At 50.9% G+C, this 15,158-nt stretch overlaps 1 protein-coding gene across 2 annotated transcripts in view; it reads left to right on the top strand.

Moving 5' to 3' along the window:
* Nucleotides 1–14,006, top strand: part of Mrc2 (mannose receptor C-type 2) — a 59,990-nt gene extending 45,984 nt beyond the window's left edge. The window contains exons 12-30 of one of the 2 annotated variants that reach the window (XM_034504810.2): nt 771–988; nt 1,891–2,033; nt 3,168–3,270; nt 3,487–3,625; nt 3,746–3,781; nt 4,050–4,210; nt 4,308–4,375; nt 6,027–6,127; nt 6,394–6,536; nt 9,098–9,212; nt 9,323–9,486; nt 9,619–9,727; nt 10,114–10,352; nt 10,478–10,646; nt 10,739–10,885; nt 11,162–11,281; nt 11,470–11,649; nt 12,500–12,526; nt 12,620–14,006. In XM_034504810.2, coding sequence (XP_034360701.1) covers nt 771–988; nt 1,891–2,033; nt 3,168–3,270; nt 3,487–3,625; nt 3,746–3,781; nt 4,050–4,210; nt 4,308–4,375; nt 6,027–6,127; nt 6,394–6,536; nt 9,098–9,212; nt 9,323–9,486; nt 9,619–9,727; nt 10,114–10,352; nt 10,478–10,646; nt 10,739–10,885; nt 11,162–11,281; nt 11,470–11,649; nt 12,500–12,526; nt 12,620–12,843 — 2,606 coding nt within the window. In that variant the 3' untranslated portion in view covers nt 12,844–14,006. Of the gene's footprint in view, nt 1–770; nt 989–1,890; nt 2,034–3,167; nt 3,271–3,486; nt 3,626–3,745; nt 3,782–4,049; nt 4,211–4,307; nt 4,376–6,026; nt 6,128–6,393; nt 6,537–9,097; nt 9,213–9,322; nt 9,487–9,618; nt 9,728–10,113; nt 10,353–10,477; nt 10,647–10,738; nt 10,886–11,161; nt 11,282–11,469; nt 11,650–12,499; nt 12,527–12,616 lie in introns of both variants that reach the window. The other variant, XM_034504809.2, reaches the window with a different exon arrangement.
* The last annotated feature ends 1,152 nt before the right edge of the window (nt 14,007–15,158 follow it).

Below are 15,158 nucleotides of genomic sequence, written 5' to 3'. Positions count from 1 at the left end.
GTGAGGCCTTCCCAGAAAGCCGTTCCTTTGTCCCATGTGACCTACTAGCTCTGGAGCCTGTGGCCCTGCTCAGACCCTTGGAACTGCCATTTGCCCGCTGGGCCTTCTCTGAACCCCAGTTTCTTCATCTTCAAATGGGGATAATGGTGTATTCCATATAGAGTTGACGTGAGGCTTAAATATATATGTAACTACGAAAGGGGATGGGTGCACCATAGTTACAGATACTTCTATTAGTATCTGTTCAAGTTTCACATTCATTGTCTTTTTTTTTTTTTTTTTTTTTCTTAAGAAAGGGTCTTACTATGTAGCTCAGGCTGACTCTGCAGCAATCCTCCTGCCTTAGTCCCTTGAATACTGTGATTATAGGTGTGTACCATTTCAGCTAGCTTCAGTCTCCTCCCTCCTCCTCTCTCTCTCTTTTTTTTTTTCTTTTGAGACAAGGTTTCTCTGTGAAGACCTAGCTGTCCTGGAACTCACTCTGTAGAACAGTTTTTTTGGCCTCAAACACAGAGATTCACCTGCCTCTGTCTGACTCCCAAGTGCTGAGATTAAAGCCAGGCCACCACCACCTGGCTCAGTATTGTTCTCAACCTTCCTATAACCTAAGAGGGTATATAATAAGATAGGCTCAGAAAGGCTAAATATCCCCACACTGTAAGTAGTCGTGGAACTAGGACTCTGCCTCATGCCTTCCCCACCCCGAGTGCTGACCCCCCACCTCCACCCCGAGCTCATCCCTGTAGAGACAAGCTCTTTTTCCTTCTCAGGGTACAGACGTGGGGGCTGTGTGGCTCTGGCCACGGGCAGTGCCATGGGACTGTGGGAGGTGAAGAACTGCACATCATTCCGGGCTCGCTACATCTGTCGACAGAGCCTGGGCACACCAGTGACACCAGAGTTGCCTGGGCCAGACCCCACACCCAGCCTCACTGGCTCCTGTCCCCAGGGCTGGGTTTCAGACCCCAAACTGCGGCACTGCTATAAGGTAGGACACCCCTATTGACGTGGTGGGGGTGGGGAGAACACTGAGGAAGTTCATCTGGGGGAACCTGGGGACCATCATGACCCTGAAGTGCCAGCCTAGACTGCAGACTAGAGTAATTGCGGATGAAGAGTTTGCTGGTGGATTCCGAGGCTTGTTGTGTAGTAAGAGCTTAGTAGATGAGTGAAGAGTTAAGGGAGCCAGACCCCAGAGTGTTCTTCAGAACCCCGGGGGAGCCCGATAAAAATAGAATCTTCCTGTACAGCATGTGCAAGGCCCTGGGTCCTATCCCTAGCACCTCTTCTGGGTGCCAATCAGAGGTTTGGATTTGAAAGGTCTGGGTAGGGCCTGGCGATTTGCCAAGCTTGGGAACCAAGAATCTGGTTTTGTTGTTTGAAATTTTAGTATTTGCTTTTGAGACAGGGTCCTGCCCTGCAGGAGCCAGGCTAGCCTCAGTTCTTGGCAGTCCTGCTTTAGCCTCCCAAGTGCTGATACAGGCATAAGCTGCTATGTCCAGCTTCTCTTGTGTAGCCCAGGCTAGTCTCAAACTCACTATGTAGTTGAGGATAACCTTGAACTTCTGACCTTTTGCCTCTACTTCCCAGGTACTAGATTTGCATGTATCTGCTACAATGCCTGGCTCCCAAGGCCTTTTATTACATATAGAAACTGAAGCCGGGGGGGGGGGGGGGGGGGGGGGGGGAGTTACTGTCTTCAGTCAGTTGTGGCTTGCTGGGATTGGGATTAGAGCCCAACCGAAATTCTGAGGATGAGGTCCAGGGGCTCTTGCCAGGAGCTGACAGTGTCACTTGCTTTCCTGAGATAGAATTGTCTTTAGCATGAGGAGGTGGCAGATGCCCTTTGGCCCATGGCCATAGCTTAGACAGCTGGCTCTGCTCCTGCAGGTGTTCAGCTCAGAGCGGCTGCAGGAGAAGAAGAGTTGGATCCAGGCCCTGGGGGTCTGCCGGGAGCTGGGGGCCCAGCTGCTGAGTCTGGCCAGCTATGAGGAGGAGCATTTTGTGGCTAACATGCTCAACAAGATCTTTGGGTACTGAATGGGTGTGGTGGCCGGCACTTGGGTGGGGGCAGGCTCAGCTGCCAGATTCTGGGTTCTGTCACGATTGGGGTCAGAAGGCGGGCATTGACGGTACCCTCAGAGGGCCCAGCTGAGGCTTGGAATGACTTGCATCTGTCAGAACAATCCTATTGCCTTCAAGTTGCCATGGTCCCCTGGAGTCTTGGTTGGATACACAGGGGCGACCCACTTATGGGAGACCCTGTTGCTAAGCAGCGACATGCAGCCAGCAAGGTCCTTGCAGACACAGTTCCCATCTCAGGTTCCCCCCACCCCCACCGCCCCGCAACATGTGGTAAGAACCCACCCCTCAGTAACCATCCTGAGAGACAAGGAGAAAAGGCGCTTCTGTTCAGGCAAGGGATGAAGAATGTATTCAGATCCCATCTTTGCCACGGAGGCTCTGAGGACTAATCTATAGCACATGGCATTGTAATCAGTTATCATCAGTGAAAAAATATTTCCAAGTGGACCCAGGCTCCCTGAGATCTTAATTTTGGGGATATTTCCTCCCAGGGGTCAGGGTTTTATCGCTTGACTGGTAACTACGGCAACACGTGTTCACCACTCTTCAGCTCATCACATGGATGCTATTCACATCCCCTGGCACACCCTGTTCCTCATGCATTCCCAGTGTTCTCATGTTGGACCCATGAGTTAGTTATGTGTTCAGTGTCACAGTGGGTCCGTGATGAAGCACGATCTAAATCCGTGTTTTCTGAGCTCCAGGTCCTTACATTTCTCCCACCCCCATAGGCACAGCAACTTCCTATATTTCCCAAGTGAAAAAGCATGCAGACTTCCTCGGACAAGGTATCTCAGGAGGTCAAGGGCCAGGGAAGCAGGGTACTGATTTTTGAGTTAAGCAGGGCATCTGCTCCAACTCTCCTTGTCGCTAGGGAGGGGATTTCAGAGAAAACACACACACACACACACACACACACACACACACACACACACCCCTACAGTGCTTTCTGGACATCAGTTTGCAGTGTCCACTGAGAAACTTCAGGCACTGGAGACTGTCCGACAGATAGCTGGCCGCAGCTGGGTGCTATGTTGGTCTCCAGAAACTCTTACCTCTCTTCTCTTCTGTTCTCACCCAAGTGAGTCAGAACCTGGGAGCCATGAGCAGCATTGGTTTTGGATTGGCCTGAACCGCAGAGACCCTAGAGAGGGTCACAGCTGGCGCTGGAGCGATGGTCTAGGGGTGAGAAGCCATGGAGGAGGCAGGATGGGGAGGTGGGTAGGGCTTGTTGTAGGTGGGCACCCGCTGGGGCATAGCAGGGCCTGACATGGGCAGGGATTTTGGCCAATGTGGATAGGTTAAAAGTAATCCAGTTATGGACTGGATGCTCGCCCAGCTTGGCGGTTCTCAGCTCAGCCTGGGCTTCTCGGTTACCTGTTCACACATCCCTCTTTCCAGTTTTCCTACCACAATTTTGCCCGGAGCCGACATGATGACGATGATATCCGAGGCTGTGCAGTGCTGGACCTGGCCTCCCTGCAGTGGGTACCCATGCAGTGCCAGACACAGCTTGACTGGATCTGCAAGATCCCTAGAGGTTGGATGTGGTAGTAAGTGGGGTGGGGTGGGGCAGATGCTGGACAAGGGCTTTGAAGCAAGGAATCTGGGGGAATCCAGCTCCCCTCTTCCATAACATTTTGGCTCTGTTGTTGCGTAGGTGTGGATGTACGGGAACCAGACATTGGTGGACAAGGTGAGGCCACACCTCCTAGACTACCTGATCTCTACCTTTGCCCAGAATAAAACCAAACAGGTCAGGGATTCCACCCCAAAAGGGACTCAGTTAGTTGGCACTGGACACTACTGCTCTGTTTTCTGGGTTGTGGAAGGAGGATCAAGTCTGTCCCAGGTTTATCTTCGAAAGCCACTTGTTGTGTGCCCTGGCTTTGTCCAAGCCCAGAGCTTTCAAGGGCCTGTCTAGTGGTCTGGCATCTTCCCCACCGCTGTTGCTGCTCCCACAGGCCGTCTGGAGTGGGTACGCTTTCAGGAGGCAGAGTACAAGTTTTTTGAGCACCACTCCTCGTGGACACAGGCACAGCGCATCTGCACGTGGTTCCAGGCTGAGCTGACCTCCATTCACAGCCAGGCGGAACTAGACTTCCTGGGGCAAAACCTGCAGAAGGTGGGCATGAGGAAGCAGCAAGGATTATGGGTTGGGAAAGGGCCAAGAATGAGGTCAGGGAAGCTGCTAACCCTCACCTGCCTACCTCCTTTCCCAGCTGTCCTCAGACCAGGAGCAGCACTGGTGGATCGGCCTGCACACCTCAGAGAGTGACGGACGCTTCAGGTGGGAGCACTACTGAGCAGCAGGTGTGAGAGGGGGCATGTGTGTGAGTGGCTCTCTGTGTCCTCAGCTAGAGGTGTCAGTGCTGACCAAACACAGACAGATAGACCTGCATTTGAATTCAACTCTGCTCCTCATTGGCTGCATGGCCTTAAGTAATGTGTTTCTGTCCTTTGCTTTCTTACCTGAAGGTGGCAATAACGAGACCTGTCTAGCTTATCGAGCATTCTTGAGACCCTGGGATTGATTTCTGGGCTACAAAACAAGTACTTCAAAACGCCAACAAGTTGTGTGTGTGTGTGTGTGTGTGTGTGTGTTTTGTATAATTATATATAGCTATATAGTTATAGAGTGATAGAGTGATTATTTTAGGTATTTCTCTATTTTGAGACAGGGTCTCACTATATAGCCATGGTTACCTATGTAGACCAGGCTGTGCTTGAATTCACAGAGATCCCCTTGCCTCTGCTTCCCAAGGGCTGGGATTAAAGGTATATGTCACCATACCCAGCTTTATTTTATTTTTAAAGGTTAATCATTACTGTATTATTTCTTTAATACTGCAGTATCCCTTAATATTTTTTTCTGTCCTGGAACTCACTCTGTAGACCAGGCTATCTTCAAACTCACAAAGATCCGCCTGCTTCTGCCTACCGAACTCTGAGATTAAAGGCGTGTGCTGCTATCACCACCTGGATTTCTTTAAATATTTGTAATTTTTATTGACTTTAAATTATATACATATATGAGTGTGTTTCTATGTGTGTATTTATACATGAGTGTGCTGATACCTACAGAGTCCAACAGAGGACACCAGATTCCCAGTTATAGGTGGCTGTGAGTCCCGTGTGTGTGTGTGTGTGTGTGTGTGTGTGTGCGCTCGGAACTAAACTGTAGTCCTCTGGAAGAACAGTACACACTCTTAACAGCTGAGCCATCTCTCTAGCCCCTCAATGGTGGGGCTAGTTTCTAACTAGATGTACAGAACACTATTGCCTACATAACCGTGTAGATGATTTACAGCAGATACCAGTTTGTCAAGCTTCAGATGGCAAAATGCTAAGTTATCACATCTGCTGCCATCCACCTGGTTGTTGCTTCCTACTCTGGAGACTCTGGGGGCATGTGGTATGACAGGTTACAATGTCACTACCAATTCTCTGTCAGACCCACTAAAATAGAGCATTCGTGTCCTTAAGATACAAGACCTAGCAAAAAGCCGCTGGATGTCACAGTGTTCTGTTTAACAAATGCAATTTTAAGTCCTTACTACATCATCCAGCATGCACTGGGCACTACATAATGCTGGCACTCTCCTGTCATACCTGGGGTCACATTATAAACAAAACTGGCCAGGATGTGGGCCAAGCATATGATGGTCTATAGGACTCTAGATAGTGCCTGTCTTACATGAATTAGGGCATTTGAGGCAGAAAGACTAGGGATTGGTGGAGATCTGGGCACTTCTTTGCTGTAGGGTTTTCAGGCATCTGAGAGAGGTGAGTGTATGCTGGGTGGGGCTTTAATCAGAGGCTGTAGGTCTCTGCCTGCCCTGGGCTCTGTGCTCCTTCTGCCCCATTCCTGCTTCTGTTCTATGGCTTCCAATGCTGCATATGGAGGAGACCGCGCCTGTCTGTGTTCTGTGACTCTGTAGGTGGACAGATGGTTCTATTATAAACTTCATCTCCTGGGCACCAGGAAAACCTCGACCCATCGGCAAGGACAAGAAGTGTGTGTACATGACAGCCAGACAAGGTGAGGATAATGAGGACCAGAGAGGGTATTGTCAGCATGAAGAAGGGGGACATGATTAGGGATACAGGGGGTGGGGAGGGTTGGGAGGGGAACTAGTCTCTTCTCTTTGTGAGCAAATCCAAGAAGGGCTATATCCAAGGATCAAGGGATGGGTCTATGGCTCCAAGGACACAGAGAGCTTGAGCTCTGCCCATATCCTCAGGGCATGGGACCAAGAGGGCTCCCTGCCCGACCCTAGGGTAACAGTTCTCTTCTCTCCTTCACAGAGGACTGGGGGGACCAGAGGTGCCATACAGCCTTGCCCTACATCTGTAAACGCAGCAATAGCTCCAAAGAGGCTCAGCCCCAAGACTTGCCACCTTCAGCCCTAGGAGGCTGCCCCTCTGGCTGGAACCAGTTCCTCAACAAGGTAGGGAGTTGAGAAGGGACACAAGGAGAGCCAGGGGAGAGGATGGGAACAGGTGTTGGCCCAGCCTCAGGCTCCCCAGCTGTTCGGCCACAGCTATATCTGTCCCCACACACCTCTCTGTGCCAATGAGAGTGAAGCTCCTCCGAAAGTGGCTTAGTGTGTATAGCACCTAGTTCTCCAGGGAGCGAAGTTATCTAAATACTTTGGTGAGTTTTCTAGACCAGTAGTTGTCAAAGCCTTTTGATGATGAATTCTATTAATTAGACAAAATATTGAGCATTCATACTCAACCTGTATGTATGTATATGTTATTTATGTATATGTACTTGAGCATGCAGATAAAATGTATAGTTACTTCTGTACTATGAGACTATCATCACATGGAGTCAAATATGCACGAGAACAGAGCTGAAAACAGATAAAGATTAAAAATAGTATCTTTAAAAATTCTCTATTAGTAGAACGAAAATATGTCCAGACCATGTGACTGATCAATTATTAATAATAAATAATATAAATAAATAATATATAAATAAAAATATAAATAAAAAATAAAATAATAATTAATATTCATGTAATTTTAATAAGGGCATATGATTGCATACATTTCATTCTCTTGTTTTGCAGTATAAAACTCCATTTCTTTTTCATTTAGATTTATTTTTTTCCCCACTGGTACATAAAAACACAAAAATGATAGATATTTAGGAAGTGCCATGTAATACTTTGGTATATTTATACATTGTATAATGCTTAAATTAGGGCAAATGCATCTGCCCCTCTGAAGTCATCCCAAGCGTGACAGGCATGCTCAATATGTTCTGTCCTGCAGTTATCTCACCACAGGTCACTTTATCATGGGGTCACCTTACTGTACACTAGCACCAAACAACTAGATTGTGCATAACCGTACCCAGTGGTCAACCTTTCCCTGTCCCCACTTTTCCTCCCATTATGCCCACTGACTGACACTCTGTTCTCAACTCTTTTTTTTTTTTTTTTCCACTTTTGGATTTTCAAGACAGGGTTTCTCTGTGTAGCACAGACTGGCCTGGAACTCACTCTGTAGACCAGGCTGGCCTAGAACTCACAAAGGTCCACCTGCCTCTGCCTCTGTCTTACGAATGTTAGGATTAAAGGTGTGCACTGCCGCTGCCACTACCCCTTTTGAGATAGGGTCTCATGCAACCTAGGTTAGCTTTGAACTCACTATGTAGATGAGGGTGGCTTTGAACTTTTGAAGGCCCAAATGCAGGAGTTACAGGTTTGTGCAGTTTTTTTTGTTTGTTTGTTTGTTTGTTTGTTTGCAATGCTGGGAATAGAACCTAGTGTCTCTGCATGCCAGGCAAACACTTTACCAACTGAGCTATATGCCCAACCAGAGGTTAATTTTTGCCTGTTTATGTGTGGTTGGCACATGTATGTATGTACACAGGCCAGAGGTTAACCTTGGGTATTTTCTTGATGGTGCTGTGCCTTATATACAGAGCCAGGCTCTCTCATGTAAGCCCAAAGCTTGCTGATTTGGCTAGTCTAACTAAGCAGCTTGCCCTAGACACCATCTGTTGCCATGTCCTGAGTGCTGGCATCACAAGCAGCTCCCAAACTTAGAGCATTTCCGTGGACACTGGGGATGCAAACTCTGGTTCTTATGCTGATCCAGTAAGCACTCTGCCCATTGACACGTGTGGATGGAACCATGCATGTTTCTTTCTGTGTTCATTTTTAAAAATTCTTTCCCTTCATTTTTATTTTTCATTTTTTGTATTTAATGCCGGCATGTATGTGTGTGCACCTCATGTGTGCAATGCCCATGGAGGCCAGAAGAGGGCAGGAGAGCCCTCGGGACTGGAGTTACAGACAGTTGTGAGGGGCTGTGTGGATACTGAGATCCCAATCCAGGTCTTCTGGGGAAGCACGGGTGCTGAGCCATCCTTGCCACCCGAGGTTTCTTTTCTCTTGACAACATTTAGAAAATTGTTTTTCTTAGTGTTTTGAAGTTGAGCATAATGGTGTATATATATACTTGTAACTCAGACTCTGGGAGGCTAGAGAGAGGATGGTGGGGGACTAGGCCAGCCAGGGCCACAAGGAGGAACTTCTCAAAACAAAACCCCAAACAATGATGAAAACTCAAGAAGTGGCAAGGACTTAGCGGTTTGGCTCATTGGTAGAGTGCTTGCCTAGCATATGTGAGGCCCTTAATCAGACAGACAGACAGACAGACAGACAGACAGACAGACAGACACACACACACACACACACACACACACACACACACACACAGAGTGTTCAATACTAGAGAGGCTAAGGCAAGAAGATCATGAGTTCCAGGCCAGCCTGGGCTACATAGCAAGACCCTGTCTCAAATAATAACAAGCTCCCCACCCACCACCATCAGAATTTGGGCATTTGTGACTTCTGTGTCAGGATGGGAGGGTGGGGCTTTGCCCTGTGTATGAAAGCCCCGAGCATCAGCTGCTGAGGGCTGCCCAGCAGGGCTTCCGGGTGTGTGGATGGGGTTGTAGATCTGCGTATCAATTACATCCCTTGCCCCACAGTGTTTCCGAATCCAGGGCCAGGACCCCCAGGACAGGGTGAAATGGTCAGAGGCACAGTTCTCCTGTGAACAGCAAGAAGCCCAGCTGGTCACCATTGCAAACCCCTTAGAGCAAGGTAGGGTCAGCCTATGGGGAGGCGTTGGTGTCTTCCCCACAACTGGCTACAGCAGAGCAAACAGGGACCACCCCATCCATCACTCTTTCCTTTCTTCTGGGGGACTGTAGCGTTCATCACAGCCAGCCTCCCCAACGTGACTTTTGACCTTTGGATTGGCCTGCATGCCTCTCAGAGGGACTTCCAGTGGATTGAGCAGGAACCTCTGCTATACACCAACTGGGCACCAGGAGAGCCCTCTGGCCCCAGCCCTGCTCCCAGTGGCACCAAGCCGGTGAGAGCACATGCCACTGTGCTTTTCTCTGTCCCTGTTGCCCTCTCCCCTACCCCGCCCCCTTCTTCTAGCCTCAGCTGTCCTTTGATGGAGCAGCCACTGGGGTTCCCCTAAGTAGCCTCTTCCCCCCAGACCAGCTGTGCTGTGATCCTGCACAGCCCCTCAGCCCACTTTACTGGCCGCTGGGATGATCGGAGCTGCACAGAGGAGACGCACGGCTTCATCTGCCAGAAGGGCACAGGTACCTGCCGCTGCTGCACAGAGACACTCCGGCACTGGCTAGCTGCTCTGGGCAGGGCCAGAAGGAACCAAACATTGTTTCTCTTTTCAGGGGCCCTAGAGGTCCCTTCAGAGTCATATGTCTGCTTGGGAAGCAGGTGGTCTCAGGAGGAAGGTTGTGTGCTGCTATGTCTAGGGTCAGAATCCCTGAGGTTCAATGTCAAGGCATCTCCAGCTCCTTCTGCATGTTAGCAAATAAAAAGCTCATTGATAAGGATGGTGACTGGCCATCCCCAGTGGAGACGTGCTCTGAGCCTGATGTCTGGTTTTCCCTGGCTTAGTCTCATACCTGGGAACGGGGCAAGGGAGGCGGAGCTCAGTCTGAGTCCCCGCCCCCTTTCCCTGTAGACCCCTCGCTGAGCCCATCCCCAGCAGCAACACCCCCTGCCCCGGGCACTGAGCTCTCCTACCTCAACCGCACCTTCCGGCTGCTGCAGAAGCCGCTGCGCTGGAAAGATGCTCTCCTGCTGTGTGAGAGCCGAAATGCCAGCCTGGCACACGTGCCGGATCCCTACACCCAGGCCTTCCTCACACAGGCTGCCCGAGGGCTGCAAGCACCACTGTGGATCGGGCTGGCCAGTGAGGAGGTAGGCTCCTAGGTCAAGATTTTGCGTCCCCTCCCCCCACCCTACCTTCGGCCTAGATTTCCCGTCCTCTTTTCACTTTAAGAGTCTGTTCCCTTTATTCTCACCTATGACTACTTAATACTCAGGGCTCACGGAGGTATTCCTGGCTCTCAGAGGAGCCTCTGAATTATGTGAGCTGGCAAGACGGGGAGCCCCAGCAGTCGGGAGGCTGTGCCTACGTGGATGTGGATGGAACCTGGCGCACCACCAGCTGTGATACCAAGCTGCAGGGGGCAGTGTGTGGGGTGAGCAGGGGTGAGTACCACCCACTAGAGATAAGGCTCGCGCATGTGCAGGTGGTCCTGGGAGGATGTTCGGGCTACATCCACAATCCTGCACTCCAACAGGGCCCCCTCCCCGAAGGATAAGCTACCGAGGCAGCTGTCCTCAGGGCTTGGCTGACTCGTCCTGGATTCCCTTCAGGGAGCATTGCTATTCTTTCCATATGGAGCTACTATTGGGCCACAAGGAGGCGCTTCAGCGCTGCCAGAAAGGTGGGTGAGAGCAGACCAGCCCGGATCCCAAACTCTGGGGCCTGGAGCAGGAACTTCACTTCTGCCTATGCATGCTTATTTCAAGCTCCTCCTTGCTTTTTAATACATAGACCATACTGTGACATGTACAGAATATCCCACGGTCCACAAGTGCTGAGATTCACACCATCTTGCACTTCGGCTGCCAGAGAAGAGGGCCAGGCTTGCTGTGAATGGGGGGTAGTTTGGAGGAGGGGCTCCATCGCCATAAGGAGGATCTGCTTTCTTTGTGTCCAGCCGGTGGGACAGTTCTGTCCATTCTGGATGAGATGGAGAATGTATTTGTCTGGGAGCACCTGCAGACAGCTGAAGCCCAGAGTCGAGGTGCCTGGTTGGGCATGAACTTCAACCCCAAAGGTGGGTGCTCTGTGCAGGGGAAGGGAAGGGACAAGGGCTTAGGCTGCAAGAGAGGTGCTTGCCACTATCTCCAGGTTTGTGACAGGAGAGGAGTGGAAGAGGTTAATGAGAACCTGCCTGCTCCCTGCCACGCATAAAACCCCCACCTGCTCCCCTTTCCACACCTTCCCAACGGTTTCCTTCCACAGGAGGTATGCTGGTCTGGCAAGACAACACAGCTGTGAACTATTCTAACTGGGGGCCCCCTGGCCTAGGCCCTAGCATGCTTAGCCACAATAGCTGCTACTGGATCCAGAGCAGCAGCGGACTGTGGCGCCCCGGTGCTTGTACCAACATCACCATGGGAGTTGTCTGCAAGCTCCCTAGAGGTAAGAAGGCACATGGTCAGTCCACAGCTGGGCTCACAACTGGGCCTAGGATTACTTGGTATACAGGGGCACCTGCTTTGGGCAGGAGGACATCTGGTACATTAGTTTGTATCGAAGACTGACACAGGACCTTAACTTTCCAAAGTACACAGCAGGCCAAGAGGCCAGCAAGCTCCTTCACTCTATAGTGGTTAGGGTCAAGGGATGATCAAGTCCTGGACACCCTCTTAACAACTCTGAGGCCTGGGGAGATGATCCAGTTTATAAAGTCACTCAAGCATGAGGATCTGGTTCCTAGCACCCCAATAAAAGCCCAGCATTCAGTGCCCACATCTGTAACCTTAAAACAGAAGGGGAGATATGTGTTTGTGTGTTTTATAGGTCCTGGGAGCTCATGGGTCGGCCAGTCTAGCTGAATCCATGGGCTGTAGGTTCAGTGGTAGATCCTGCCTCAAAAAACCAAGGTGGAGAGCCATCAAGGAAGACACAGTACCAGGACAGCCAGGACTACACAGAGAAACCCTGTCTCGAAAAACAAACAAACAAACAAACAAACAAAAAAGGAAGACACAGTACAATAACATTGACCTCTGGCCTCTACATACATACACACTCACAAGTATCTGCTTGTACACACACACCTGTTCCATTTGAGGCAAGTCTTTGAAATCCTTGGCCTCAGCTTCCTCATATACAAAATGGGAATAATAGCCAGGTCCTAGAGTCGCGGGAGGTTCCGTGAGTTTGCAAAGTGACATTCACAAAGCAGTTCGCAGGCATTTATTTAAATTGTGACTATGATTTCTGTAAGGACTGATTGTGATTTTTCTGGCTCTTCCCTCTTCTACAGTGGAAGAGAACAGCTTCTTGCCATCAGGTGAGTGGCTCCTTCACTAGATCCTCTGTCCCTGTGGGCGGGACTGTGGGCGGGACTGTGACATGACGTGCACTCCCGCCTCCATCTCAGCAGCACTTCCTGAGAACCCGGTGGCCCTGGTGGTGGTGCTGACAGCGGTGCTGCTCCTCCTGGCATTGCTGACTGCGGCCCTCATCCTCTATCGGCGCAGACGGAGTGCGGAGCGTGGGTCCTTCGAGGGGGCCCGCTACAGTCGCAGCAGCCGCTCTGGCCCAGCAGAGGCTACTGAGAAGAACATCCTGGTGTCTGACATGGAAATGAACGAACAACAAGAATAGAACCAAGGGCGTTGTCAGGGTGGAGCCGGAGCTGGGGAGGCAGGGGCCCCAGGTCTGCAGGTCCCCATCACCCACCAGTCTAGTTGGTCTCTGGATGGCAGCCCTTGGGAATTGCTACTGGGTGCCGGGGGCTTAGCTTGCGATGGGTTGAGGGTACACAGCCTTCCACAGAGGCTAGGTTGAGACTTGGCAGGGGGTCATGTCACCTTTCTCCTGGGCCTGGGATCTAGTCATCTGGACCTGGACCGCCATGGTAACTGGAGGTAATATGAGAAGGGACACGAGCTTATTCATGCCTTTCCTCCCCAGATCCCTGAGCCTTAACCTGCTGACCTGCAGCCTAGAACTCTTTCCTATTTGTAGGCCTGGAAAGCCTGCCCTGTCCCTTGCCGTGGCTCTCTGTCACCTCTCCCACATCAGCTCTGTCTCCTCACCCTGCTCTTGTGCCTTTTTTTCACCCAGTGCCTCCTTCTGAGCCAGGGCCCTGGGACTTGGGCTCTCTCTCTCTCTCTCTCTCTCTCTCTCTCTCTCTCTCTCTCTCTCTCTCTGGGTGGGGGTCACCTGAAGGGGCTGGCCAAGCATCTGTCACTCCTGTACCTGCTGGAATGGACCTAGGATGTGGCAGGGGGGAGCCTAGGTGGCTCACGTCTATGAACCAGGGCACCGGTGTGGTGTCTGCAGGAGTAAAGTTGGAACTTTGGAGAGACACCTTATCCACTCACAGGGTGTCATCTCCTGCTGGTCAGGGGAGGGCTCTGTCCTTGAAAGAGTCCCCTGTGGGGACCAAAAAAAAAGTTCCCTAATGTCTCCAGCTTCTGGTTCTGGTTTGGAGAGAGGGAAGAGGGTTGGTGGGGGATGGAGAAGCTGTAGCCTGGGACAGCACCAGGTACTACCATCTGCTGTGGCCTAGGAGACCAGCACCCAGCTCCTGGAGCCACTCAGCACCTTTTCAAGAGGAGAGACCCAGCCAGAACGGAGGGTGCCCGCTCCTGTGTCCCAGTGCCAGGCGAGGTGAACAAAAACTCAAAAACAGAACTTCTATTGTAGTTCTCGATTTTCTAAATGTGCTATTATTGTTTGTCTTTTTTTTTTTTTAAGAAGGAAAAAAAAAGAAAAAGAAAAAGAATAGCAAACAAATAAAAACCTTCCAGAGGCTTGAGAAAGCAGTGTCTCTGCCTCCTCCTTTGTGGAGTCTGACTCCCGCGTCCCTGTAGAGACAAATGGCAGGTTTCTGTCAGGTTGTTTCTGTAGCCACTTTGCCTCTGAGCCCTTGGGAGCACTTCCTTGGGACCACTCCTTGGGAGCACTTCCTTGGGACCACTTCTTGGGAGTACTTCCTCCCGTCGCCATTCTGGCCCTCTTCAGGAGACAGGCCACTCCTGCCTATAAGCATGTGAGCTTGGGCCCCTGAGCTCACTGTCCCATCAGCTCAATAGGGCATAGAGGACCCGCCTCCTGGGGTTGAGCTGCTGGAAAGATGCTTGAGGATGAGGTGAGCATCCTCACCAAGTGCCTTTGAGTGCATGCAGTAAGCACTCCACATCCCGACTGCTACTCCTATTTCTAAAGTCTTTTTATTACATTTAGTGGGGGGGGGGAGGGGGAATACACATATGCGCGTGGAGGTCACAGGACAACTTGCAGGAGTCAGTTCTCTCCTTCCACTATGTGGGTCCCAGGGATCAGGGATCAAGCACAGGTTGTCAGCACCTTCACCCGCTAAGCCATTCTGACAGCCCCCTGCTACTGTTATTTTCTGCCGTGGGCTTTGAGGATGGTCCTGGAGTTGTCCAGCCAGCCCTGAGTGGCAACTCCTCAGCATCACCCTCCCAAGGCTCCCTGCCATGCCTGTGTTCTGCCTGCTAGCAACCTCTCCTCTTCATCTGCACTTAGACTCAGCAGATGTTTGAGTTGCAGACACGAGCAAGGGGAGGATCATGCCAGAGAAGAGGGGTGGGATGTATGAGGGAGGACTGAACAGACCAAATGGGGAGGATCTCACCACTGGAGGGAGACTGAGCCTGAAGAAGGTGTGTGTGTGGGGGGGTGTAAGCAATATGACTACGTGGACCAGAGTGGGAACAGAGGGTCCCTAATGTCTCAGAGGACCAACAGGGTGGCTGAAGGACTGTGGCTAAGTAGGTGAAGGCCAGGACGCAGTGGCATGGTGGACATTGTGAAGAATGCTGTCAGTGGGAATGGCTGATCTGACCTTTAACAAGTTCGCTGTGACCAGGGTAAGGGACACAGACAATGGATGGGAAGTGGGGGATTGAGACCAGGAAGGCCACGCAGAGGAAGCTCTTGTAATCATT

This window comes from Arvicanthis niloticus, chromosome 6 (assembly GCF_011762505.2).
Source record: "Arvicanthis niloticus isolate mArvNil1 chromosome 6, mArvNil1.pat.X, whole genome shotgun sequence".
Lineage (NCBI taxonomy): Eukaryota > Metazoa > Chordata > Mammalia > Rodentia > Muridae > Arvicanthis > Arvicanthis niloticus.
This window is presented reverse-complemented; position numbering and strand designations above follow the sequence as displayed.